The sequence below is a fragment of the Haematobia irritans genome, chromosome 5, assembly GCF_050003625.1.
Source record: "Haematobia irritans isolate KBUSLIRL chromosome 5, ASM5000362v1, whole genome shotgun sequence".
NCBI lineage: Eukaryota > Metazoa > Arthropoda > Insecta > Diptera > Muscidae > Haematobia > Haematobia irritans.
Window position 1 is genome coordinate 13,944,929 of NC_134401.1, and position 27,325 is coordinate 13,972,253.

At 26.7% G+C, this 27,325-nt stretch overlaps 1 protein-coding gene across 5 annotated transcripts in view; it reads left to right on the forward strand.

The window, feature by feature from the left end:
- The window catches only part of side-VIII (sidestep VIII), a 431,976-nt gene that overhangs the window by 316,205 nt on the left and 88,446 nt on the right, over nt 1–27,325 (forward strand). For all 5 annotated transcript variants that reach the window (XM_075310736.1, XM_075310739.1, XM_075310738.1 and 2 more), the window contains 4 exons: nt 487–600; nt 15,198–15,401; nt 18,909–19,060; nt 22,768–22,912. In XM_075310736.1, coding sequence (XP_075166851.1) covers nt 487–600; nt 15,198–15,401; nt 18,909–19,060; nt 22,768–22,912 — 615 coding nt within the window. The remainder of the gene's footprint in view (nt 1–486; nt 601–15,197; nt 15,402–18,908; nt 19,061–22,767; nt 22,913–27,325) is intronic.

Sequence of the window (27,325 nt, forward strand, 5' to 3'; positions counted from 1 at the left end):
ACTTGTGCCAAGTTTCAAGTCGGTAGCTTGTTTCGTTCGGAAGTTAGCTTGATTTCAACAGACGGAGGGACGGACGGACGGCCGGACATGCTCAGACTCAGAAGTTCACCACGACCCAGAATATATATACTTTATTTCGATGTGTTACAAACGGAATGACAAAGTTAATATACCCATGGTGGAGGGTATAAAAATAATTTCATATAAACCACTACTCTAACCCTGATTTATAATATTGAAAAGATTTCGAAAAATCGCCACAAAAATTCCCAAATTTCTGGAAGTTTAACTTTGACTGGAATAAATTTATCAGCTGCCAGAGCAGCAGTTTAGAATTAGAGCAGCCTGAATTTGGTTGCAATACATGTCAGGAACACTGTATATTATATGTAGTGGTTATGTTGTTTGTAAAATAAATATAGTTTCTTGTATTGGTGATTCAATTATCAAACTTAATATCATTTTTCTTTTTCGTTTTTCTCACAGTTCCCCCCGAATCGATTATAATATTGGATCATAAAGGAACAACAATAAAGGATCATATATTGGGGCCCTATAATGAAGGTTCCATTATAAATATAACATGTGTAGCCATTGGTGGTAAGTATTATTATTTTTTTAAATTAATTATTCTTTTGTACTTTGAGCTTTTAATAACTATAAGTCATGATGTGGTGTTCAAAACTTTTACTTCTATAAAAAGTTTTGTCTCAAGTTTTACTTTTATAGAATATTTTGTCCTATAGAAAATTTTGTCAAAATTTTATTTCTACAGAAAATTTTGTCAAAATTTTATTTCTATGTAAAATTTTGTCAAAATTTTATTTCTATGGAAAATTTTGTCAATATTTTATTTCTATAGAAAATTTTGTCAAAATTTTATTTATATAAAAAATTTTATCAAAATTGAACGTCTATAGAAAATTTTATCAAAATTTTATTTTTATACATATATTTTTTATACAAATTTTATTTTTATAGAAAATTTTGTCAAAATTTTATAAAATAGAAAATTGTCTCAAAATTATATTTCTCTAGAAAATTTTGTCAAAATTTTATTTCAATAAAATTCTAAATTTATGGCAAGCTTAAGATCTTTTTCTTTTATTTTTTTTAATCATCCTAATATTTCGCAATTTTCGCTGAATTGCTTCCTCAGATGTACATGATATATAAGACAATCATTATACACAAACATTTTTATTCGAGCATCACTGCTCTAGTCAGACTTCTTTATTGTGAGATAGAAAATTTTGTAAAAATTTTATTTCTATAGAAAACTATCTCAAATTTTTATTTCTATAGAAAATCTTGTCAAAATTTTATTTCTGTAGAAAGTATTGTCAAAGTTTTGTTTCTGTAGAAAATTTTGTCAAAATTTTATTTCTGTAGAAAATTTTGTAAAAATTTTATTTTTATAGAAAATTTTGTCAGTATTTCATGTCTATAGAAAATCTTTCAAAATTTTATTTTTATATACATTTTTTTATATAAAATTTATTTCTATGGAAAATGTTGTCAAAATTGTATTTCTACTGAAAACTTGTCAACACTTCATCAAAATACAAAATTTTCTCAAAAATTTTTTTTTATGTAGAAAATATTTTTTCGAAGCTTGAGATCTTTTATTTTATTTTTTTAAATCTATTTCGCAATTTTCGCTGAATTGTTTCCTCAGAGGTACATGATATATAAGCAATCACTATACACAAAAATTCTAATTAGAGCATTACTGCTCTCGTCAGCTTTCTCTATTACGAGATAGAAAATCTTGTCAAAATCTTATTTCTATAGAAGATTTTGTCAAAATTTTATTTCTATATAAAATTTTGTTTCGATAGAAAATTTTGTCTAAATTTTAATTCCATAGAAAATGTTGTCTAAATTTCATTACTATAAAAAATTTTGTCAACATTTTATTTCTATAGGAAATTTTGTCAAAATTTTATTTCTGAGAATATTTTGTCCAAATTTTATTTGTATAGAAAATTTTGTTACAATTGTATGTCTACAGAAAATTTTGTTTAAGTTTTATTAGTGTAGAAAATTTTGTCTACATTTTTTTACTATAAAAAATTTTATCAAAATATTATTTCTTTATGAAATTTTGTCATAATTTTATTTCTATAGAAAATATTGTCAAAATATTATTTTTTAACAAAATTTTGTCAGAATTTTATTAATATAGAAAATGTTGTCAGTATTTTATTTCTATAGAAATTTTGTCAACATTTTATTTCTATAGAAATTTTGTCAAAATTTTATTTCTTTTGAAAATTTTTTAAAAATTTTATTTCTTTTGCAAATTTTTTAAAAATTTTATTTCTATGGAAAATTTTGTCAGCATGGTATTTCTATAGAAAATTTTTCAAAATTTTATTTTTATATAAATTTTAGTTTTATAGAAAAATTTATCAAAATTTCATCAAAATACAAAATTTTCTCAAAATTTTATTTCTGTAGAAAACATTTTTTTACAAGCTTGAGATCTTTTGTTTTATTTTTTTAAATCATCCGTCCAAATAATATATTTCGCAATTTTCACTGAACTGCTTCCGTAGAGGTACATGATATATAAGGCAATCACTATACACAAAAATTCTTATTAGAGCATTACTGCTCTCATCAGCTTTCTCTATTACGAGATAGAAAATTTTGTCAAAATTTTATTTCTATAGAAGATTTTGTTAAAATTGTATTTCTATATAAAATTTTGTAAAAATTTTGTTACAATAGGAATTTTTGTCTATACTTTAATTCTATAGAAAATGTTGTCTAAATTTCATTACTAAAAAATTTTGTCAACATTTTATTTCTATAATAAAATTTGTCAAAATTTTATTTCTAAGAATATTTTGTCAAAATTTTATTTCTATAGAAAATTTTGTTAAAATTTTATTTCTATAGAAAAATAGTGTTAAAATTTTATGTCTAAAGAAAATTTTCTCAAAATTTTATTTTTACAGAAAATTTTGTCAAGATTTTTTTTTATAGAAAATTTTGTCAAAATTGTATTTCCTTGGAAAATTTTGTCAAAATTTTATTTCTATGGAATATGTTGTCAAAATTTTATTTCTAAAGAAATTTTTATCAAAATTTTATTTCTAAAGAAAATTTTGTCAACATATTTAAAGGATAAACCCTTTAAAAACTATTTAAAATCGCACACTTTTTGTCAAAATTTTATTTCTATTGAATATTTTGTCAAAATTTTATTTCTATAGGACATTTTTATTTCCTTGGAAAATTTTGTCACAATTTTATTATTTTGGAAAATTGCATCAAAATTTTATTTCTATAGAAAATTTTGTCAAAATTTTCGATATATTGAAAATAAATATTAAAACAAATCAATAATCGATTGTTTCTATGACCTCAAGCCGAACAAAATTAATAATCAGAATAAAATTTTGTTTCTATAGAAAATTTTATCAAAATTTTCTTTCTATAGAAAATTGTGTCAAAATTTTATTTCTATAGAAAATTTTATCAAAATTTTATTTTTATGGAAAATTTTATCAACATTTTTAAAGGATAAACCCTTCAAAAAATATTTAAAATCGCATACACTTTTTGTCGCATACTTTTTTTGTATTTCTATTGAATATTTTGACAAAATTTTATTTCTATAGGACATTTTTTCAAATCTTTATTTCCTTGGAAAATTTTGTCACAATTTTATTATTTTGGAAAATTGCATCAACATTTTATTTCTAGAAAATGTGTCAAAATTTTCTTTCCATAGAAAATTTTATCAAAATTTTTCTTTCTATAGAAAATTTTGTCAAAATTTAATTTCTATAGAAAATTTTGTTAAAATTTTATTTCTACAGAAAATTTTGTCAAATTTTTAAAATTTTTTCAAAATTTTATTTTTACAGAAAATATTGCCAAAATTTTATTTCTATAGAAAATTTGGTCAAAATGTTATTTCTATAGAAAATTTTGTCAAAATTTTATTTCTATAGAAAATTTTGTCAAGATTTTATTTTTATAGAAAATTTTGTCATAATTTTATTTCCTTGGAAAATTTTGTCAAAATTTTATTTCTATAGAATATGTTGTCAAAATTTTATTTCAATAGAAAATTTTATCAAAATTTTATTTCTATGGGTTGTGTTATAAGAACATTTGCCACTTATTTCCTTTTTTCTTGTAGAATGCTAAACGTTACGATTTAAGTAAAGAAGGATATAAACATTTTGGCCATGCTAAATTGAAATCTTCTCCATTATTTTAACCCTTTGCTATATTTCTCCATGATTTAAAGGGATAAACCCTTCAAAAAATATTTAAAATCACATACACTCCCTCCTCTCTTTAAAGTTGTTTGGAGAGAAAGCAAAGTTAAATACTTGAAAAACATATCATAATGCGAAACTTCTAATGTTGCCAGAGTAGTCCATTTTGCAAGAAAGAAAACAAAAGTGGGTAAAAAACAAACAAACTCTTACACAGAGACATAAAGAAAAGAAAACAATACCCTTGTTCATATATGTGACAAAGACATGACAAGAAAATACAAACACTTCTGGACCCTATTCATGTACTTCAATACCACCACCGCACCCTTCCCCCACATATGGAAAATCTTTGCCAATTCAGAGAGAAAGTTGAAGATGATGCTACGAGTATAGCTTGAAAGCAAACGCTTAGATCAGAAGCAGCAACATCGCTTCTTTGACATATTTACCAGATGACTGTAAGTGAAACCATTCGCTTTTATGGTAAAGTGTTTTCTTTGGTCCTTGACAACTTTGTAGCTTCTACAATTGTCTTTTTCAATATACTCAGTAAATAAACGAACGAACCAACGAACGAACTACAATGACAATAACAACAACAGAGACAATAAGAAGAGCAATTCAGGAAGTTGGTGTTTTCTTTAAAATGTTAAATGTTTAACAATTACGAAAAAGGAGGAAGAACTGTAGGGGCTAAGGGATCTTTATAAAAAAAGGAAAGCAGTTCAATAATGTATGATAAGTGACCCAATTTCAGGAAATAATGGTAAATAAAAAAGGGAGATGTTGATTCATTTTTAAGGGGATTTAATAGGGTTAAATAAAGCTATGATTTGCAAAGATGAAGAGAGGTAGGTAATTGTTCTCTTAAGATTATTAACAAGGTCTCAAATTCCTGTTGGGATAAAACCGAGCGGATTTTTAAAAAGCTTGTTTCTAAGCTATTTTGCGCAATTTAAGATCTATAATAGAAATAAATTTTTGACAATAGTTTCTATAGAACGAAAATTTTGACAAAATTTTTTATAGAAAGAAAATTTTAACAAAATTTTCTATAGAAATAAAATCTTGACAAAATTTTCTATTGGAAAAAAATTTTGACAAAATTTTCTATAGAAATAAAATCTTGACAAAATTTTCTATTGGAAAAAAATTTTGACAAAATTTTCTATTGGAATAAAATTTTAACAAAATTTTCTATTGGAATAAAATTTTGACAAAATTTTCTATAGAAATAATATTTTTACAAAATTTTCTATTGAAATAAAATTTTGACTAAATTTTCTATAGAAATAATATTTTGACAAAATTTTCTATAGAAATAAAATTTTGAGAAACTTCTTTATAGAAATAAATTTTTGAGAAAATTTTCTATAGAAATAAATTTTTGACAAAATATTCTATAGAAATAAAATTTTGGGAAATTTTTCTATAGAAATAAAATTTTGACAAAATTTTCTATAGAAATAAATTTTTGACAATATTTCCCATAGAAATAAAATTATCACAAAATTTTCTATAGAAATAAAATTTTGACAAAATTTTCTATAGACATAATATTTTTACAAAATTATCTAAAGAAATAAAATTTTAACAAAATTTTCTATAGAAATAATATTTTGACAAAATTTTCTATAGAAATAAATTTTTGAGAAAATTTTCTATAGAAATAAAATTTTGACAAAATTTTCTGTAGAAATAAAATTTTGAAAAAATGTTCTATAGGAATAAAAATTGACAAAATGTTCTATAGGAGTTAAATTTTGACAAAATTTTCTATAAAAACTAAATTTTGACATTATTTTCTATAGAAATTAAATTTTTACAAAATTCTCCATAGAAATAAAATTTTGACCAAATTGTCTATAGAAGTAAAATTTTGACAAACTTTTCTATAGAAATAAAATTTTCTATTGGAATAAAATTTTGAAAAAATTTTCGATAGAAATAAAATTTTGACAAAATTTTCTATAGAAATAAAATTTTGACAAAATTTTCTGTAGAAATAAAATTTTGAAAAAATGTTCTATAGGAATAAAATTTTGACAAAATGTTCTATAGGAGTTAAATTTTGACAAAATTTTCTATAAAAACTAAATTTTGACATTATTTTCTACAGAAATTAAATTTTTACAAAATTCTCCATAGAAATAAAATTTTGACCAAATTGTCTATAGAAGTAAAATTTTGACAAACTTTTCTATAGAAATAAAATTTTCTATTGGAATAAAATTTTGAAAAAATTTTCGATAGAAATAAAATTTTGACAAAATTTTCTATAGAAATAAAATTTTGACAAAATTTTCTATAGAAATAATATTTTTACAAACTTTTCTAAAGAACTAAAATTTTTACAAAATTTTCTATAGAAATAATATTTTGACAAAACTTTTATAGAAATAAAATTTTTAGAAAATTTTATATAGGAATAAATTTTTGACAAAATTTTCTATAGAAATAAAATTTTGACCAATTTTTCTATAGAGAAAATTTTCTATAGAAATAATATTTTTACAAAATTTGCTAAAGAAATAAAATTTTGACTAAACTTTCTATAGAAATAATATTTTGACAAAATTTTCTATAGAAATAAAATTTTGAGAAACTTTTTTATAGAAATAAATTTTTGAGAAAATTTTCTATAGAAATAAATTTTTGACAAAATATTCTACAGAAATAAAATGTTGGGAAATTTTTCTATAGAAATAAAATTTTGACAAAATTTTCTATAGAAATAAATTTTTGACAATATTTCCCATAGAAATAAAATTATCACAAAATTTTCTATAGAAATAAAATTTTGACAAAATTTTCTGTAGAAATAAAATTTTGAAAAAATGTTCTATAGGAATAAAATTTGACAAAATGTTCTATAGGAGTTAAATTTTGACAAAATTTTCTATAAAAACTAAATTTTGACATTATTTTCTATAGAAATTAAATTTTTACAAAATTCTCCATAGAAATAAAATTTTGACCAAATTGTCTATAGAAGTAAAATTTTGACAAACTTTTCTATAGAAATAAAATTTTCTATTGGAATAAAATTTTGAAAAAATTTTCGATAGAAATAAAATTTTGACAAAATTTTCTATAGAAATAAAATTTTGACAAAATTTTCTGTAGAAATAAAATTTTGAAAAAATGTTCTATAGGAATAAAATTTTGACAAAATGTTCTATAGGAGTTAAATTTTGACAAAATTTTCTATAAAAACTAAATTTTGACATTATTTTCTACAGAATTTAAATTTTTACAAAATTCTCCATAGAAATAAAATTTTGACCAAATTGTCTATAGAAGTAAAATTTTGACAAACTTTTCTATAGAAATAAAATTTTCTATTGGAATAAAATTTTGAAAAAATTTTCGATAGAAATAAAATTTTGACAAAATTTTCTATAGAAATAAAATTTTGACAAAATTTTCTATAGAAATAATATTTTTACAAACTTTTCTAAAGAACTAAAATTTTGACAAAATTTTCTATAGAAATAATATTTTGACAAAACTTTTATAGAAATAAAATTTTTAGAAAATTTTATATAGGAATAAATTTTTGACAAAATTTTCTATAGAAATAAAATTTTGACCAATTTTTCTATAGAGAAAAATTTTGACAAAATTTTCTTTGGAATAAAATTTTGAAAAAATTTTCTATACAAATAAAATTTTGACAAATTTTTCTATAGAGAAAAATTTTGACAAAATTTTCTATAGAAAAAATATTTTACAAAAATTTTTAAGGAAATAAAATTTTCTATAGAAATAAAATTTTGAGAAAATTTTTTATAGAAATAAATTTTTGAGAAAATTTTCTATAGAAATAAATTTTTGACAAAATTTTCTATAGAAATAAAATTTTGACAAAATTTTCTATAGAGATAATATTTTTACAAAATTTTCTAAAACAATAAAATTTTGACAAAATTTTCTATAGAAATAAATTTTTGAGAACATTTTCCATAGAAATAAAATTTTGGCGAAATGTTCTACAGAAAGAAAATTTTGACAAAATTTTTTAAAGAAATAAAATCTTGACAAAATTTTCTATAGAAACAAAACTTTGACAAAATTTTCTATAGAAATAATATTTTGACAAAAATTCCTAAAGAAATAAAACTTTGACAAAATGTTTTATAGAAATAAAATTTCGACAACATTTTCTATAGAAATAAAATTTTGACAAAATTTTCTATAGAAATAAAATTTTGACCAAATTTTTTATAGAAACGAAACTTTGACAAAAATTTCTTTAGAAATAAAATTTTGACAAAATTTTCTATAGAAATAATATTTTGACGAAACTTTTTTAGAAATAAAATTTTTAGAAAATTTTATATAGAAATAAATTTTTGACAAAATTTTCTATAGAAATAAAATTTTGACAAAATTTTCTATAGAAATAAAATTTTGACAAAATTTTCTATAGAAATAAAATTTTGACAAAATTTTCTATAGAAATAAAATTTTGACAAAATTTTTGATAGAAATAAAATTTTGAGAATAATTTTTATAGAAATAAATTTTTGAGAAAATTTTCTATAGAAATAAATTTTAGACAAAATTTTCTATAGAAATAAATTTTTGACAAAATTTTCGATAGAAATAATATTTTTACAAAATTTTCTAAAAAAATAAAATTTGACAAAATTTTCTATAGAAATAAATTTTTGAGAACATTTTCCATAGAAATAAAATTTTGACGAAATGTTCTACAGAAAGAAAATTTTGACAAAATTTTTTTGAAGAAATAAAATCTTGACAAAATTTTCGATAGAAACAAAACTTTGACGAAATTTTCTATAGAAATAAAATTTTGACAAAAATTCCTATAGAAATAAAACGTTGACAAAATGTTTTATAGAAATAAAATTTTGACAAAATTTTCTATAGAAATAAAATTTTGACAAAATTTTCTATAGAAACGAAACTTTGACAAAAATTTCTTTAGAAATAAAATGTTGACAAAATTTTCTATAGAAATAAAATTTGGCAAAAATTTCAAGGCCAAACTTAGTTGGTTCCTTTGTAGGGCTGTCAAATCTGTAGCTATATAGTCAAATTTCACCTATCTGTGAATGAGTTTTAAGAAATTAAAAAAAAATTAGTGTATAGTTATTTTTTCACTTTCGATGATATAACCAAATACCTACAATATTTTTTATAGAATTTGTTCATGCGTCTATTAAGAAATCCTTCACAGTGATGACAATAGCCATTTTTACCATGGCCTACCATAATGTCCTTGGGTTTGTTATAAAAAAATAATAACATATACCGTAGCCATGACCAAAATTGTCTAGAATTTTGGGAACAAATCCCCCAAATAAATACATTCATCAAAAATAGAATGTTTTATGAGTTTTTTTTGTCTAAACTTCTGCAAATAACCAATTTTATAGGGACCAAAAATACTTTCAGCGATCTTGCAAAACAAACGATTCACCGGCTGTAACAAACCAAAAATATTTTTGTTTGTATCAAAGTCCACATCTCCGTATTTGTATAACAAAACTCATCCATTTTGGGGACTTTTTAGAGCATTTAACCTTGCAAAGCTTCTGTTTGACTTATTTAAAATATTCTATAGCATACTTTTTGGGGCATTTCATTGTTTGGTGCCACTACGTTGGCTAAAGTTCTTCTTCCACCAGCCATCATCACAATGTCACATGTGACCTAGGATTATTGTTTGTTTACTTGTTATGTTGTTGTTGTTTGTTTTCGTTTTTGTTTTGCTGTCAGTAGCTGTTGAGTGTTGTTTCTTTTTTTTTTTGTTTTTTTTTTTTGGTGAGTAAAGAACTCAATGTCAGTTTCACAATCGTTCAAGTGTATGGCATTTAACTGAATGCGAGTTTGCTTGAGTGTATGCAAGTATTTACTTGGCCAGCCAACTCAAGTTGATGTGTGTATGTGAGAGAGGGAGAGAGAGTGTGTGTGAATGTGTGCGTTTGCAAACAGAGTTTATTTAGGCTTTATGTGACATACTTGAAAATGTCAAAAATCGTTAATAAAGGCACAATAAATTAAACAGCAGGCCAAATGTCACAACAATAAAGAAAAATCCAATTTCTTAAATGTTTGAATTAATAGTAAAAAAAACAAGTATTTTAAAGTTAAATAAGATGGGCAGTTGAAAATAAAATATTCATAAAGCAATTTTCTATACTTCAAAATAGAATGAGAATTAAACTAAGGTCAATAGAAATTAAATTTTGACATAATTCTCTATAAAAATAAAATTTTGACAAAATTTTTTATGGAAATAATATTTTGACTATATCTTCTATAGAAATAAAATTTCGAAAAATTTTTCTACAGAAATAAAATTTTGACAAAATTTCTATAAAAAAATTGACAAAATTTTCTATAGAAATAAAACTTTGACAAAATTTTTTATGGAAATAGAATTCTGACAAAATTTTTAATAGAAATAAAACTTTGACAAAATTTTTTATGGAAATAGAATTCTGACAAAATTTTTAATAGAAATAAAATTTTGACAAACTTTTCTATCACATAAAATTTTGAAAAAGTTTTTTTATTAGAAATAAAATTTTGACTGTATCTTCTATAGAAATAAAATTTTGATAATATTTTCAACAGAAATAAAAGTTTCTCTAGAAATAAAATTCTGACAAAATTTTCTATAGAAATAATATTTTTACAAAATTTTTTGTAGAAATAAAATTTTGAAAAATTTTTGTAAAGAAATAAAATTTTGACAAAATTTTCTATAAAAAAGATAACAAAATTTTCTGTAGTAATAAAACTTTGATAAAATTTTCTTTCACATAAAATTTCGACAACATTTTTTATTAGAAATAAAATTTTGACAATATTTTCTATAGAAATAAAATTTTGACAATATTTTCTATAGAAATAAAATTTTGGCAAAAATTTCTATTAGAAATAAAATTTTGACAAAATGTTCTATTTAAAATAAACTTTTTATTAGAAATAAAATTTTGACTATATCTTCTATAGAAATAAAATTTTGACAATATTTTTTATAGAAATAAAATTTTGGCAAAAATTTCTACTAGAAATAAAATTTTGACCAAATGTTCTATTTAAAAGAAAATTTTGACAATATTTTCTATAAAAATAAAATTTTGACAAAATTTTTTATGAAAATAAAATTTTGACTATATCTTCTATAGAAATAAAATTCTGACAAAATTTTCTACAGATACCAAAATTTTGAAAAAAATTTCTATAAAAAAATTTACAAAATTGTCTGTAGGAATAAAACTTTGACAAAATTTTGTATGGAAATGAAATTTGGACAAAATTTTCTTCACCTAAAATTTTGACAAAATTTTTTATAAGAAATAAAATTTTGACTATCTTCTACAGAAATATACTTTTGACAATATTTTCTATAGAAACAAAAATTTGGCAAAAATTTCTATTAGAAATAAAATTTTTACAAAATTTTCTATTAGAAATAAAATTTTGACTGTATTTTCTATAGAAATAAAATCTTGGCAAAAGTTTCTGTATAAATAAAGCTTTGAAAATTTTTTCTATAGAAATAAAATGTTGACAAAATTTTCTATTGAAATAAAATTGTGACAAAATTATCTATTGAAATAAAATTTTGAAAAAATTTTCTATAGGAATAAAATTTGAACAAAATCTCTTACAGAAATAAATTTTGACAAAATTTTCTGTAAAAAAAAAAATACAAAATTTTCTATAGAAATACAATTTTGACAACATTTTTTATGGAAATAAAATTTTTAAAAATTTTTTTATGGAATTAAAATTTTGACAAAATTTTTTATGGAAATAAAATTTTGACAAAATTTTTTATGGAAATAAAATTTTGATAAAATTTTTTATGGAAATAAAATTTTGACTACATTTTTTATGGAAATAAAATTTTTACACAATTTTCTAAAGAACTAAAATTTTGTCAAAATGTTCTATAGAAATAAAATTTTGACAACATTTTTTTTTATGGGAATAAATTTTTGACAAAATTTATTATGGAAATAAAATTTTGACAAAATTTCCTACACGAGTAAAATTTTAACAAAATTTTCTATAGAAATAAAATGTAGACAAAATTTTCTATAGAAATAAACTGTAGACAAAATTTTATATAGAAATAAAATTTTGACAAAATTTTGTATAGAAATAAAATTTTGGCAAAATTTTATATATAAACAAAATTTTGAAAAAATTTTGTTTAGAAATAAAATTTTATATAGAAAAAAACTTTGACAAAATTTTCTATAGAAATAAAATTTTGACAAAATATTCTATAGAAATAAAATTTTGACAAAATTTTTTATAGAAATAAAATTTTGAAAAAAATTCTATAGTAATAAAATATTGACAAAATTTTCTATAGAGATAAAATTTTAACAAAATTTTCTATTGAAATAAAACGGTTGCAAAATTTTCTATTTAAATAAGATTTTGAACAACACTATAGAAATAATAATAATATTGACAAAATTTTCTATAGGAATAAAATTTTAATAAAATATCTTATAGAAATAAATTATGACAGAATTTTCTATAAAAAATAAAAATTTGACAAAATTTTCTATAGAAATAAAATTATGGCATTATTTTCTATAGAAATAAAATTTTAAGAAAATTTTCTATAGAAATATTTTTATACCCTCCATCATAGGATGGGGGTATATTAACTTTGTCATTCCGTTTGTAACACATCGAAATATTGCTCTAAGACCCCATAAAGTATATATATTCTGGGTCGTGGTGAAATTCTGAGTCGATCTAAGCATGTCCGTCCGTCCGTCCGTCTGTTGAAATCACGCTAACTTCCGAACGAAATAAGCTATCGACTTGAAACTTGGCACAAGTAGTTGTTATTGATGTAGGTCGGATGGTATTGAAAATGGGCCATATCGGTCCACTTTTACGTATAGCCCCCATATAAAGGGACCCTCAGATTTGGTTTGTGGAGCTTCTAACAGAAGCATATTTCATCCGCTCCGGCTGAAATTTGGTATATGGTGTTTGTATATGGTCTCTAATAACCATGCAAAAATTGGTCCACATCGGTCAATAATTATATAAAGCCCCCATATAAACCGATCCCCAGATTTGGCTTGCGGAGCCTCGAAAAGAAGAAAATTTCATCCGATCCGGCTGAAATTTGGTACATGATGTTGGTATATGATCTCTAACAACCATGCAAAAATTGGTCCATATCGGTCCTTAATTATATATAGCCCCCATATAAACCGATCCCCAGATTTGGCTTGTGGAGCCTCTAAGAGAAGTATATTTCATCCGATCCGGCTGAAATTTGGTACATGGTGTTGGTATATGATCTTTAACAACCGTGCCACAATTGGTCCATATCGGTCCATAATTATATATAGCCCCCATATAAAACGTTCTCCAGATTTTACCTCCGGAGCCTCTTGGAGGAGCAAAATTCATCCGATCCGGTTCAAATTAGGAACGTGGTGTTAGTATATGGCCGCTAACAACCATACCAAAATTGGTCCAATCACACAAAAATTGGTCCATATCGGTTCATAATCATGGTTGCCACTAGAGCCAAAAATAATCTACCAAAATTTTATTTCTATAGAAAATTTTGTCAAAATTTTATTTCTATAGAAAATTTTGTTAAAATTTTATTCGGTTCATAATTAAATTTTTATCATTGTCAAAATTTTATTTCTATAGAAAATTTTGTTCAAATTTTATTTCTATAGAAAATTTTGTTCAAATTTTATTCGGTTCATAATCATGGTTGCCACTCGAGCCAAAAATAATCTACCAAGATTTTATTTCTATAGAAAATGTTGTCAAAAGTTTATTTCTATAGAAAATTTTGTTAAAATTTTATTTCTCTAGAAATTTTTGTCAAAATTTTCTTTCTATAGAAAATTTTGTTCAAATTCTTATTTCTATAGAAAATTTTGTGAAAAATTTATTTCTATAGAAAATGTTGTTAAAATTTTATTTCTGTAGTTAATTTTGTCAAAATTTTATGTCTACTTTGTCAAACTGAATTATATACGTATTGGATCGATCTTTTTTGATTTAATATATACCACGTATGGACTTACATACAATTTAGAAGATGGTGTTAGGAGGTTTTAAGATACCTTGCCATCGGCAAGCGTTACCGCAACTTAAGTAATTCGATTGTGGATGGCAGTGTTTAAAAGAAGTTTCTATGCAATCCATGATGGAGGGTACATAAGCTTCGGCCTGGCCGAACTTACGGCCGTATATACTTGTTTTTGTTGATTTCAGCTTTAAACCATGCATTGACTAAACTACAAATGTAGCTTAACCAACAAAGGAAAATAATGTTTGTCAAATTTAAAATTTTGACAAAATATTTTATAGAAATAAAACTTTGAAAAAAAAAATTCTATAGTAATAAAATATTGACAAAATTTTTTTTAGAGAGAAAATTTTCTATGGAAATAAAATTTGGACAAAATTTTCTATAGAAATAAAATTTAGAGAAAATTTTCTATGGAAATAAAATTTGGACAAAATTTTCTATAGAAATAAAATTTTGACAAAATTTTCTATAGAAATGAAATTTCGCAAAATAGTTGTTTTTTTTTGTGGTAAAAATTTCTTCAAATTTTAGTAGATTATTTCTTGCTCGAGTGACAACCATGGTGATAAGCCATTTTCCAATAGTTAAGAAGTGTTTATCCTTTGAAACTTTTTGCATTGAATAAAATATTTAAATATTTTTTTTTATTGAAATTTAAATACTGGGATAGGGCATTTATTGCTACGTCTTTCTTTATTAATCAACCTTTGAATTTAAGGATTATTTTCGCTACATATACTTCATCAAGGATAATAATTTTCATTATCTCCTTTGTTTTGTTTTTTTTTTTTTTCCTGAACAATAAGAGTTCATATTGAAAACCCACATTCTGTATTTAATGTTCATTTTTTTGGTTTGTATCTCTGTATTTACAGGTACACCACAACCACGCGTTACCTGGTGGCATGAAAATACACTGCTTGACGGCTCATCACATCCACTCTCAGATCGTCGTGTGGGTAATATCCTGTCATTGGGTAAATTGAAACGTAAAAATCTCCACATGCAACTAACATGTGTGGCAGCCAACAATAACATCACAGTGCCCATAACCAATACAGTGACATTGGATATGAACCGTAAGTAGTTGTGATATACGTGGACATATTGAACAATAAAACCCACGCTCATACAAAAAAAGAATGCTACAGATAATTAAGATTAAAATATGACACATTTTAAATACAGTAGAGTTTAATGGCCATATTCCAAAAAAAAAACACAATACTGATAGTTGATGGAAGAAATTTGCATACTAACTTTTTTGTTTAAAATATGGGGATTTACGTTTATGGTCTTTAAAATAAAACGAAAAAATATAACGGGAATAAAACTATGGTGTTAAATTTTGGAAGATGGAAATAATAATACATTCTGTATAATATTATTAATTTAAAATTTATTTTCTTTGTTATTATTTCAAATAAAATTAAAATTTTTGTTATTCTTTATAATTTTGTTTGGTAATTTTATAACTACTTCCTTTTCCTTTTTCTTCTTTAAAGAAAGGAAGCCTAATTTGTTCAAAGATATTGAAAACAAAACACTTTTTTTAACATATGCTATCACTTAAATTTGATTATTATACCATCCATCATAGGATGAGGGGCGGTATATAAACTTTGTCATTCCGTTTGTAACACAACGAAATATTGCTCTAAGACCCCATAAAGTATATATATTCAGGGTCGTGGTGACATTAAGAGTCGATCTAAGCGTGTCCGTCAGTCCGTCTGTTGAAATCACGCTAACTTCCGAACGAAATAAGCTATCGACTTGAAACTTGGCACAAGTAGTTGCTATTGACGTAGGTCGGACGGTATTGCAAATGGGCCATATCGGTTTACTTTTACGTATAGCCCTCATATAACCGGACCCCCAGATTTGGCTTGCGGAGCTTATAAGAGAAACACATTTTATCCAATCCGTTTGAAATTTGGTACATGGTGTAAGTATATGGTATGTAACAACCGTGCAAAAATTGGCCCACATCGGTTCATAATTATATATAGCCCCCATATAAACCGATCCCCAGATTTGGCTTGCGGAGCTTCTAAGAGAAGCAAATTTCATCCGATTCGGTTGAAATTTGGTACGTGGTGTTAGTATATGATCTCTAACAACCATGCAGGAATTAGTCCATATCGGTCCATAATTATATATAGCCCGCATATAAACCGATCCCTAAATTTGATCTCCGGTGCCTTTTGGAGAAGCAAAATTCATAAGATCTGGTTGAAATTTGGTACGTGGTTTTAATATATGGCCTCAAACACCCATGCAAAAATTGGTCGAAATGGGTCCATATTTATATGTAGGCCCCCATATAAACCGATCACTAAATTTGACCTCCTGAGCCTCTTGGAAGAGAAAAAATCATTTGATTTTGTTGAAATTTGGAACGTGGTTTTAATATATGGCCTCAAACACCCATGAAAAAATTGGTCGAAATGGGTCAATATTTATATGTAGGCCCCCATATAAACCTATCACTAAATTTGACCTCCTTAGCCTCTTGGAAGAGAAAAATTCATTTGATTCAGTTGAAATTTGGTACGTGGTTTTAATATATGGCCTCAAACAACCATGCATAAATTGGTCGAAATGGGTCCAATTTTTATATGTAGGCCCCCATATAAACCGATCACTAAATTTGACCTCCTGAGCCTCTTGGAAGAGAAAAATTCATTTGATTCAGTTGAAATTTGGTACGTGGTTTTAATATATGGCCTCAAACACCCATGCAAAAATTGGTCCAAATCGGTCCATAATTATATGTAGCCCCCATATAAACCGATCACTAAATTTGACCTCCTGAGCCTCTTGGAAGAGAAAAATTCATTTGATTCAGTTGAAATTTGGTACGTGGTGTTAGTATATGATCTCTAACAACCATGCAAAAATTGGTCGAAATGGGTCCATAGTTATATGTAGGCCCTTATATAAACCGATCCTTAAATTTGACCTCCGGAGCCACTTGAAAGAACAAAATTCATCTGATTCAGTTGAAATTTGGTACGTGGTTTTAATATATGGCCACAAACACCCATGCAAAAATTGGTCGAAATCGGTCAATAATTATATGTAGCCCCCATATAAGCCGAACCACAGATTTGACCTCCGTAGCCACTTGAAAGAACAAAATTCATCTGATTCAGTTGAAATTTGGTACGTGGTTTTAATATATGGCCCCAAACAACCATGAAAAAATTGGTCGAAATCGGTCCATAATTATATGTAGCCCCCATATAAACCGATCCCTAAATTTGACCTCCTGAGCCTCTTGGAAGAGCGAAATTCATCCTATTCGGTTGAAGTTTGGTACGTGATGTTAGTATATGGTCTCTAACAACCATTCAAAAATGGGTCCATATCGGTTTATAATTATATATAGCCCCCGAACCGATCCCCTGCTTTGACCTCCGGTGCCTTTTGGAGAAGCAAAATCCATCCGATCTGATTGAAATTTAGTACGTGGTGTTAGTATATGATCTCTAACAACCATGCAGGAATTAGTCCATATCGGTCCATAATCATATATAGCCCCCATATAAACCGATCCCCAGATTTAACCTCCGGTGCCTTTTAGAGAAGCAAAATTCATCAGATCTGGTTGAAATTTGGTACGTGGTGCTAGTATATGATATTTAGCAACCATGCCAAAATGGTCCATATCGGTCCAAAATTATATATAGCCCCCATATAAACCGATCCTCAGATTTGGTTTTGGAGCCTCTTGGGGGAGCAAATTTCATCCGTGTCAGTTGAAATTTGGTACATTGTGGTAGTATATGGCCGTTAACAACCATGCCTAACTAGGTGCATATCGGTCTATAATTATATATAGTCCTCAGATAAATCGATCCCCAATCACACAAAAATTGGTTCATATCAAATTCATATATAGCCCCCATATAAGCGACCCCCATATTTCAATTCTGGCTCTCAAAGTAACGGGCAAAAGTCCATATCGATTCGTAACTATTTGTAGACTTACCTTTTTTGTCTAATATATACCACGTATGGACTAACTTACAATTTAGAAGACGATGTTAAGAAGTTTTAAGATACCTTACCATCGGTAAGTATTACCACAACCCAAGTAATTCGATTGTGGATGACAGTCTTTCTTAGAAGTTTCTTCCCAATCCATGGTGGAAGGAAAATTCGGCCTGGCCGAACTTACGGCCGTATATACTTGTTTTTTTTTTCATTTAATTTCATTCACTTTAGAAGTCACTTTTTAATCATTTTTTTCAATTAAAATTTTCATATTTAAATAAAAATAACAAAAACGCTGGTTTTTTCTTCCTTTAGAAATTTGTGAGACTTAAATTTCTTCCCCAAAACTTTTTGTTTGCGCCTTAAATACTGAACCAAAAATATCCTTTTTCCTTTTTTAGGATTATCCTTGATTTCTGATTAATCTGCTCTTGATAACCACATTCTTTTGTTTTTTATTTATTATCGTTTTTCAACTTCATTGTATAATTCATTGCTGCCAATTTTTTGCCTTCTCTTTTTTACTTACCTTCATTTTTCAATTTTTTCTTTTTATATTCCATTTGATTATCTTCGCAATGCAGTTCGACCATTGTTTGTGAAATTACAAGGAGAAAATCGCCCTTTGTCTGCAGATAATTCATATCAATTAAGCTGTGTTGTTACTGGATCTCGACCAGCACCCACAATTACTTGGTGGAAGGGTAGTACACCAATGAAAAATACCCATGAAATTGTAAGTATACAATAATTTCAGTTTTATATATATGGATGCACTGAGAGAAAAAAATATAAAAGCTTAATAGTGTAAAAAAATACAAATCAGAAATGACTAATCGTAAAGGGAATACAAAAAATGTTTTTTTTTTTTATCTTTCTAAAATTTTGAAGAGTCGATTTTTTTATAATGTGAAAAAGTCGATATTTCCATTTTCCCACTTTTATTTAATGTGTTTACTAAATCGATAAATATTTAGCTCTAGGCTTTCAAACATCCCTCTTATTTTTGATTACTTTCCTTCAGGGATGGAAAATGCAGTACTATAGTACTTTATTCAATACCTTTTCACCCTGGTACTGACCAGGTAGTACCCCCGCGAATGATTTACTACCATTTGTGTAGATAGTTTTGAGCCGATTTCAGATATATGGTTGGTGTCAAAACTAACAAAATATTTTGATATTTTGAGAAAGTCTTTAACAAACTTATTTGCAAATAGTCTTTAACAAATTTGGCAAAACAGATAAGTTTATGCGTGAAGAAAATCTCGCCATAGCCACAAACAGGATTTTCTTGAATTTCAAAAATGTTTGAGTCAATAAAGCATGTGATTCTATATTACGCTTCCACACGAACACTTTCTAGATAAGAAGTTATCGATCGCGTACTAAAATAATGCGAACAATTACAGTCACGATCGAAACGAAAAGACAAAAATTATCTACCCTTATTTGGTGAAAATCTTACTAAAAACTACCAAAACAATATTATTTTGCAACGATTTAGTTCTTCAGAATGTTTTGTCAAAATTTTATTTCTACAGAAAATTTTGTGAAAATTTTAGTTTATATCTATAGTACATTTTTAAAATATTTAATTTCTATAGAAAATTTTGTCAAAATTTTATTTCTATAGAAAATTTTATCAAAATTTTATTTCTAAGGAAACTTTGTCAAAATTGTATTTCTTTAGAAAATTTTGTCAAAATTTTTTTTCTATAGGAAATTTTGTCAAAATTTTATTTCTATAGAAAATTTTGTCAAAATTTTATTTCTGTAGAATATGTTGTCAAAATTTTTTTTCTATAGAAAGTTTTGTTATTTACATAGGAAATTTTGCCAAAATTTTATTTCTATAGAAAAATTTAGCAACATTTTATTTCTATAGAAAATTTTGTCAAAATTTTATTTCTATAGAAAAATTTAGCAAAATTTTATTTCTATAGAAAATTTTGTCAAAATTTTATTTCTATAGAAAATTTTTTTAAAATTTTATTTCTGATGAAAATTTTGTTAAAATTGTTTACTATAGAAATTTTTTTCAAAATTTTATTTATGTAGAAATTATTGTCAAAATTTTATTTCTATAGAAAATTTTGTCAAAATGTTATTGCTGTTGAAAATTTTGTCGAAATGTTATTTCTATAGAAAATTTAGTCAAAATTTATTAACATAGAAATTTTGCCAAGATTTTATTTCTAAAGAGAGTTTTATCAAAATTTTATTTCAATAGAAAATGTTGTTAACATTTTATTTCTATAGAGAATTTTGTCAAAAATTTATTTCTATAAAATATTTTTTGAAAATTTTATTTCTATGGAAAATTTTGTCAAAATTTTATTTGTATAGAAAATTTTGTAAAAATTTTATTTCTGATGAAAATTTTGTTAAAATTGTGTGCTATAGAAAATTTTGTCAAAATTGTATTTCTATGGAAAATTTTGTCAAAATTTTATTTCTAGAGAAAATTGTGTGAAAATTTATTCTATTGCAAATTTTGTCAAAATGTTATTTCTAATAGAAATTTTTTTTCCAAATTTTATATCTGTCGAAAATTTTCTCAAAATTTTATTTATATAGAAAATTTTGTAAAAATTTTATTTCTATAGAATATTTTGTCAAAACTTTATTTCTATAGAAAATTTTATCAAAATTTTATTTCTGATGAAAATTTTGTTAAAATTGTTTGCTATAGAAAATTTTGTCAAAATTTTATTTATGTAGAAATTTTTGTCAAAATTTTATTTGTATAGAAAATTTTGTCAAAATTTTATTGTTGTTGAAAATTTTGTCGAAATGTTATTTCTATAGAGAATTTTGCCAAAATTTTATTTCTATAGAAAGTTTTATCAAAATTGTATTTCAATAAAAAATTTTATCAACATTTTATTTCTATAGAGAATTTTGTCAAAATTTTGTTTCTATAGAAAATTTTGTCAAAATTTTATTTCTATAGAAAACTTTTTCAAAATTTTATTTCTGATGAAATTTTTGTTAAAATTGTGTGCTTTAGAAAATTTTGTCAAAATTTTATTTCTATGGAGAATTTTGTCAACATTTTATTTCTATGGAAAATTTTGTCAAAATTTTATTTCTAGAGAAAATTTTGTCAAAATTTATTCTATTGAAAATTTTGTCAAAATTTTATTTCTAGTAGAAATATTTGTCAAAATTGTATATCTGTCGAAAATTTTGTCAACATTTTATTTTTATGGAAAATTTTTTAAAAATTTTATATCTATAGAATATTTTGTCAAAATTTTATTTCTATAATAAATTTTGTAAACATTTTATTTCTGTTGAAAATTTGTCAGAATTTTATTTCTATAGAAAATTTTGTCAAAATTTTATATCTATAGAATATTTTGTCAAAATTTTATTTCTATAGAATATTTTGGCAAAAAATTTTTTTTTTGTTTAGAAAATTTTGTCAAAATGTTATTTCTGATGCAAATTTTGTTAAAATTGTGTGCTATTGACAAATTTTGTCAAAATTTTATTTCTATGGAAAATTTTGTCAAAATTTTATTTCTAGACCAAATTGTGTGAAAATTTTGTCAAAATTTTATTTCTAATAGAAAGTTTTGTCAAAAATTTATTTCTGTTGAAAATTTTGTCAAGATTTTATTTCTATGGAAAATTTTGTAAGAATTTTATTTCTATAGAATATTTTGTCAAAACTTTATTTCTATAGAAAATTTTGACAACATTTTATTTCTATAGAAAATTTTGTCAACATTTTATTTCGGTAGAAAATTTTGTCAAAATTTTATTTCTACGGAAATTTTTATCAAAATTTTATTTTTATGTAAAATTTTGTCAAAATTTTATTTCTATAGAAAATTTTGTCAAAATTTTATTTCTGAGAAACACTTTGTCAGAATTTTATTTCCTATAGAAAATTTTGTCAAAATTTTATTTCTATGGAAATTTTGTCAAAATTTGATTTATATGGAAAGTTTTATCAACATTTTATTTCTGATGAAAATTTTTTTAAGATTTTATTTCTGATGAAAATTTTGGCAAAATTTTATTTCTATAGAAAATTTCTTCAAAATTTTGTTTCTATAGAAAATTTTATCAAAATTTTATTTTTATAGAATTCTGCGGCCACCGTGGTTTCAATACTACGATAGGCTATGTAAGCGGATATTAAACTAAAAAAAAATATTTAAAATTGAGGAGTTGACAAACTTAATTTTATTTTCTTTAAAATCCTGTCTAAGGAGCTCTTGATAAGATTATTGTCAAGAGCTCCTTAGATAGATTTTTCCACTGGATTTTTCTTTTGGAATTTAATAAAATGTACTTTTTCTCATAAAAAAATCCTTTTTGGTACTTTCTTAAAAATTTTATTTTCCATCCTTGCTTTCCTTACTGCTGCTACTCTATCTGACCTAATTACTTTTTATTTGTCTTATCCCAACATTTCATTCTTAACAGGCTAATCCCGATGGTAATATGACCACATCAATATTAACCTTTACACCCACAATTGATGACCGTGGCAAATATCTATCATGTCGAGCTGAACAGAGTATGATACCCGAGTCTGGCATGGAAGATGGCTGGAAATTGGATATTTATCGTAAGTACTCAAATCATTTCAAAATGTTTTTTGTTTTATTATTGGAAAAAGCCTTTGCTCCATGGCGTTTGTGATTAATATATATATATTGGGTTGGAACAAGAAATGAAAAATATAGGCAATTTTTATGGGAGGAAAGAAATTGATATGAATAGAGAAATATATGAAGAAACCTCTCGCATTTGGAAACAATGAAAACTGAATGGGTGGTGCATATTTACATTCGCTCTGGCCGAATTTATTGCCTTTCTGATATATTATCATTCACTCGAATCCATCCCAATATTTTGATAAATTCATTTGCGCTCGGTTCACAGCTCCACATTTATAATATCTCATGGTATCCAACGTAAAAGAGGAATTTAATTAGTTCATAGTACATCCACTTCAATGATAATTGAAACGGCAATCGGATATTGAATTTATGCGTGTGTGAAACAAAATTTTTTCTACTCTATTGGATAGATTTAACATTTCACAATTTCCATTTTTATTTTCATATCGGATGGGTGATATGTGTCTGTTATCAACCTAATGCTTATCTATCATAAATTATGGATTAATTATACGAATTGCAAAATCATCTATGTTTATGTAAATGGGTGTGTGTGTATGTTTTTTTGCAACATTGCGATATAGAAATTGTAAATCAATATCAATAGAGATATGCAAATATGTTTTTTTTGTTGCGTTTGGTTTTGTAAGAGTGTGTGTGTGTAAGTGTTTATGACAACATATAAATTTCAATTGAATTTTCTATAAAATAACATTACAGAATTTAGTTAAAATATAAAATGGGCTCCAAGTTATTATTATACCCTCCACCATAGGATGGGGCTATATTAACTTTGTCATTCCGTTTGTAACACATCGAAATATTGCTCTAAGACCCCATACAGTATATATATTCTGGGTCGTGGTGAAATTCTGAGTCGATCTAAGCATGTCCGTCCGTCCGTCTGTTGAAATCACGCTAACTTCCGAACGAAACAAGCTATCAACTTGAAACTTGGCACAAGTAGTTGTTATTGATGTAGGTCAGATGGTATTGCAAATGGGGCACATCGGTCCACTTTTACGTATAGCCCCCATATAAACGGACCCCCAAATTTGGCTTGCAGACCCTCTAAGAGAAGAAAATTTCATCCGATCCGTTTGAAATTTGGAACATGGTGTTAGTATATTGTCTCTAACAACCATGCAAAAATTGGTCCGCATCGGTCCATAATTATATATAGCCCCTATATAAACCGATCCCCAGATTTGACCTCCGGAACCTCTTGGAGGGGCAAAATTCATCCGATTCGGTTTAAATTGTGTACGTGGTGTTAGTATATGATCTCTAACAACCATGCAGAAATTGGTCCATATCGGTCCATAATTATATATAGCCCCCATATAAACCGATCCCCAGATTTGGCTTGCGGAGCCTCTGAGAGAAGTAAATTTCATCCGATCAGGCTGAAATTTGGTACATGGGGTTAGGTTAGGTTAGGTGGCAGCCCGATGTATCAGTATCAGGCTCACTTAGACTATTCAGTCTTATCACTGAGTGCTGCCCGATTCCATGTTAAGCTCAATGACAAGGGACCTCCTTTTTATAGCCGAGTCCGGACGACGTTCCAAATTGCAGTGAAACCACTTCGAGAAGCTTTGAAACCCTCAGAAATGTCACCAGCATTACTGAGGTGGGATAATCCACCGCTGAAAAATTTTTTGGTGTTCGATCGGAGCAGGAATCGAACCCACGAGCTTGTGTATGCAAGGCGGGCATGCTAACCATTGCACCACGGTGGCTCCCCAGTGTTAGTATATGGTATCTAATAACTATGCAAAAATTGGTCCACGTCGATCCATAATTATATATAGCCCCCATATAAACCGATCCTCCGATTTGGCTTTCGGAGCCTCTAAGAGAAGCAAATTTCATCCGATCCGGCAGAATTTTGGTACATGGTGTTAGTATATGGACTCTAAAAACTACGTTAAAATTGGTCCACGTCGATCCATAATTATATAAAGCCCCCATATAAACCGATCCTCCGATTTGGCTTTCGGAGCCTCTAAGAAAAGCAAATTTCATCCGATCCGGCAGAAATTTTGGTACATGGTGTTAGTATATGGTCTCTAACAACCATGCAAAAATTGATAAACATCGGTTGATAAACATATATAGCCCCCATATAAACCGATCCCCAGATTTGACCTCCGGAGCCTCATGGATGACCAAAATTAATCCAATTCGGTTGATATTTGGTACATAGTGTTAGTATATGGTCGCTAACAACCATGCAACAATTGGTCCACATCGGTCCATAATTATATATAGCCCCCATATAAACCGATCCCCAGATTTGGCTTGCAGAGCCTCTAAGACAAGCAAACTTTACCCGATCCGGCTGAAATTTGGAACATGGTGTTAGTATATGGTCTCTAACAACCATGCAAAAATTGATAAACATCTGTCCATAATTATATGTAGCCCCCCCATATAAATTCATCCCCAGATTTGACCTCCAGAGCCCCTTGGAAGAGCAAAATTCACCCCATCCGGTTGAAATTTGGTACGTAGTGTAAGTATATGGTCTCTAACAACCATGCAGGAATTGGTCCATATCGGTCCATAATTATATGTAGCCCGCATATAAATCGATCCCCAGATTTGACCTCCGGAGCCCCTTCGAAGAGCAAAATTCACCCGATCCGGTTGAAATTTGGTACATGGTGTTAGTATATGGTCTCTAACAACCATGCAAAAATTGGTCCATACCGGTCTTAATTATATATAACACCCATTTAAATCGATCCCCAGATTTGACCTTCGGAGCTCTTGGAGGAGAAAAATTCATCCGATCCGTTTGAAATTTGGTACGTGGTATATGCAGTATTTTGGCCTAAACTCGGCGAAGCGCTGTCTCACGCTTCGTTACTTTTTAGTGCCAACGTGTCCCCGGCGCAAAATTCCAGATATTGTGGTGGCCATTTTGCCGTAGAAGTGAAGCATGGAACCTCCTTTTAAGTCACTTTTGGTTGATGCGTGCTTTAGGAAATTTTTGTCTTTCGAAAATTTTTCCGATAACGTGATCTCACGGTCGATGAATCGGGGAGCGACAATCGGACGTTACGGCGGCCCACACCATTACCAACGGCGGGAGCCACCGTGGTGCAATGGTTAGCATGCCCGCCTTGCATACACAAGGTCGTGGGTTCGATTCCTGCTTCGACCGAACACCAAAAAGTTTTTCAGCCGTGGATTATCCCACCTCAGTAATGCTGGTGGCATTTCTGAGGGTTTCAAAACTTCTCTAAGTGGTTTCACTGCAATGTGGAACGCCGTTCGGACTCGGCTATAAAAAGGAGGTCCCTTGTCATTGAGCTTAATATGGAATCGGGCAGCACTCAGTGGTAAGAGAGAAGTTCACCAATGTGGTATCACAATGGACTGAATAGTCTAAGTGAGCCTGATACATCGGCTGCCACCTAAAATGAACTGTTGTTGTAATAAATATGTCACCTGTCAGACGAGCGGCTTAGAAATGATAATAACCCAGCAAAAAATACTTCAGCAGTAAGAGTTTAGTTGCGCTTTTTGGTATACAATAAAGTAGGCAGTGCATCTACACTGCACGAATCGGTGGCAATAACATAAACGAGTAATCAAACTAGTTTATGATCATTCGTTTACGTTATTGCAACCAATTCATGCAGTATAGATGCATGAAAGTTAGTCCCCAGCAAAAAATACTTCAGCAGTAAGAGTTTAGTTGCGTTTTTTGCTATACAAAAAAGTAGACAGTGCATCCATACTGCATGAATCGGTGGCAGCAACGTAAACGAGTAATCAAACTAGTTTATGATCATTCGCTTACGTTATTGAAACCAATCCATGCAGTATAGATGTATGAAAGGTAATGCTGTTTTCCTTCACGCCAACAATGATTATATATCACTTCTGAGCAATATTTCTATTAAAATGAGCTATCAGCGCTTTGTAGAAGCTGATCTAAATCCGGACATCGCCCACAAAAATCAGCGCTGATTCGGTTGTTTTGTAAGCAGTTGGTACTGCACGCAGAGAAGGAATATGATCACCTCAAACATGTTTTAAGAGCAAAATGTTATTTTTGTATGGTGACCATGTAACATGTTTGTCACTAATATGTTATTTTCTCGTCAAATATAACCTGATTGCCGAAATCAGATACATGATTTCGGATAAAATAACATGGTTGCGAAAACCATGTTACATGGTCACCACCCAAAAATAACATTTTGCTCTCAAAATATGCTTGAGGTGATCATATTCCTTCTCTGGGTGTGCCTTTCTCACTTACAATCCTGCTGAAATAGTGCTGCATTTTGTGCTGGGAACCTGAATATGGTTTCAAGACATACATATCAGTCATCATTTAC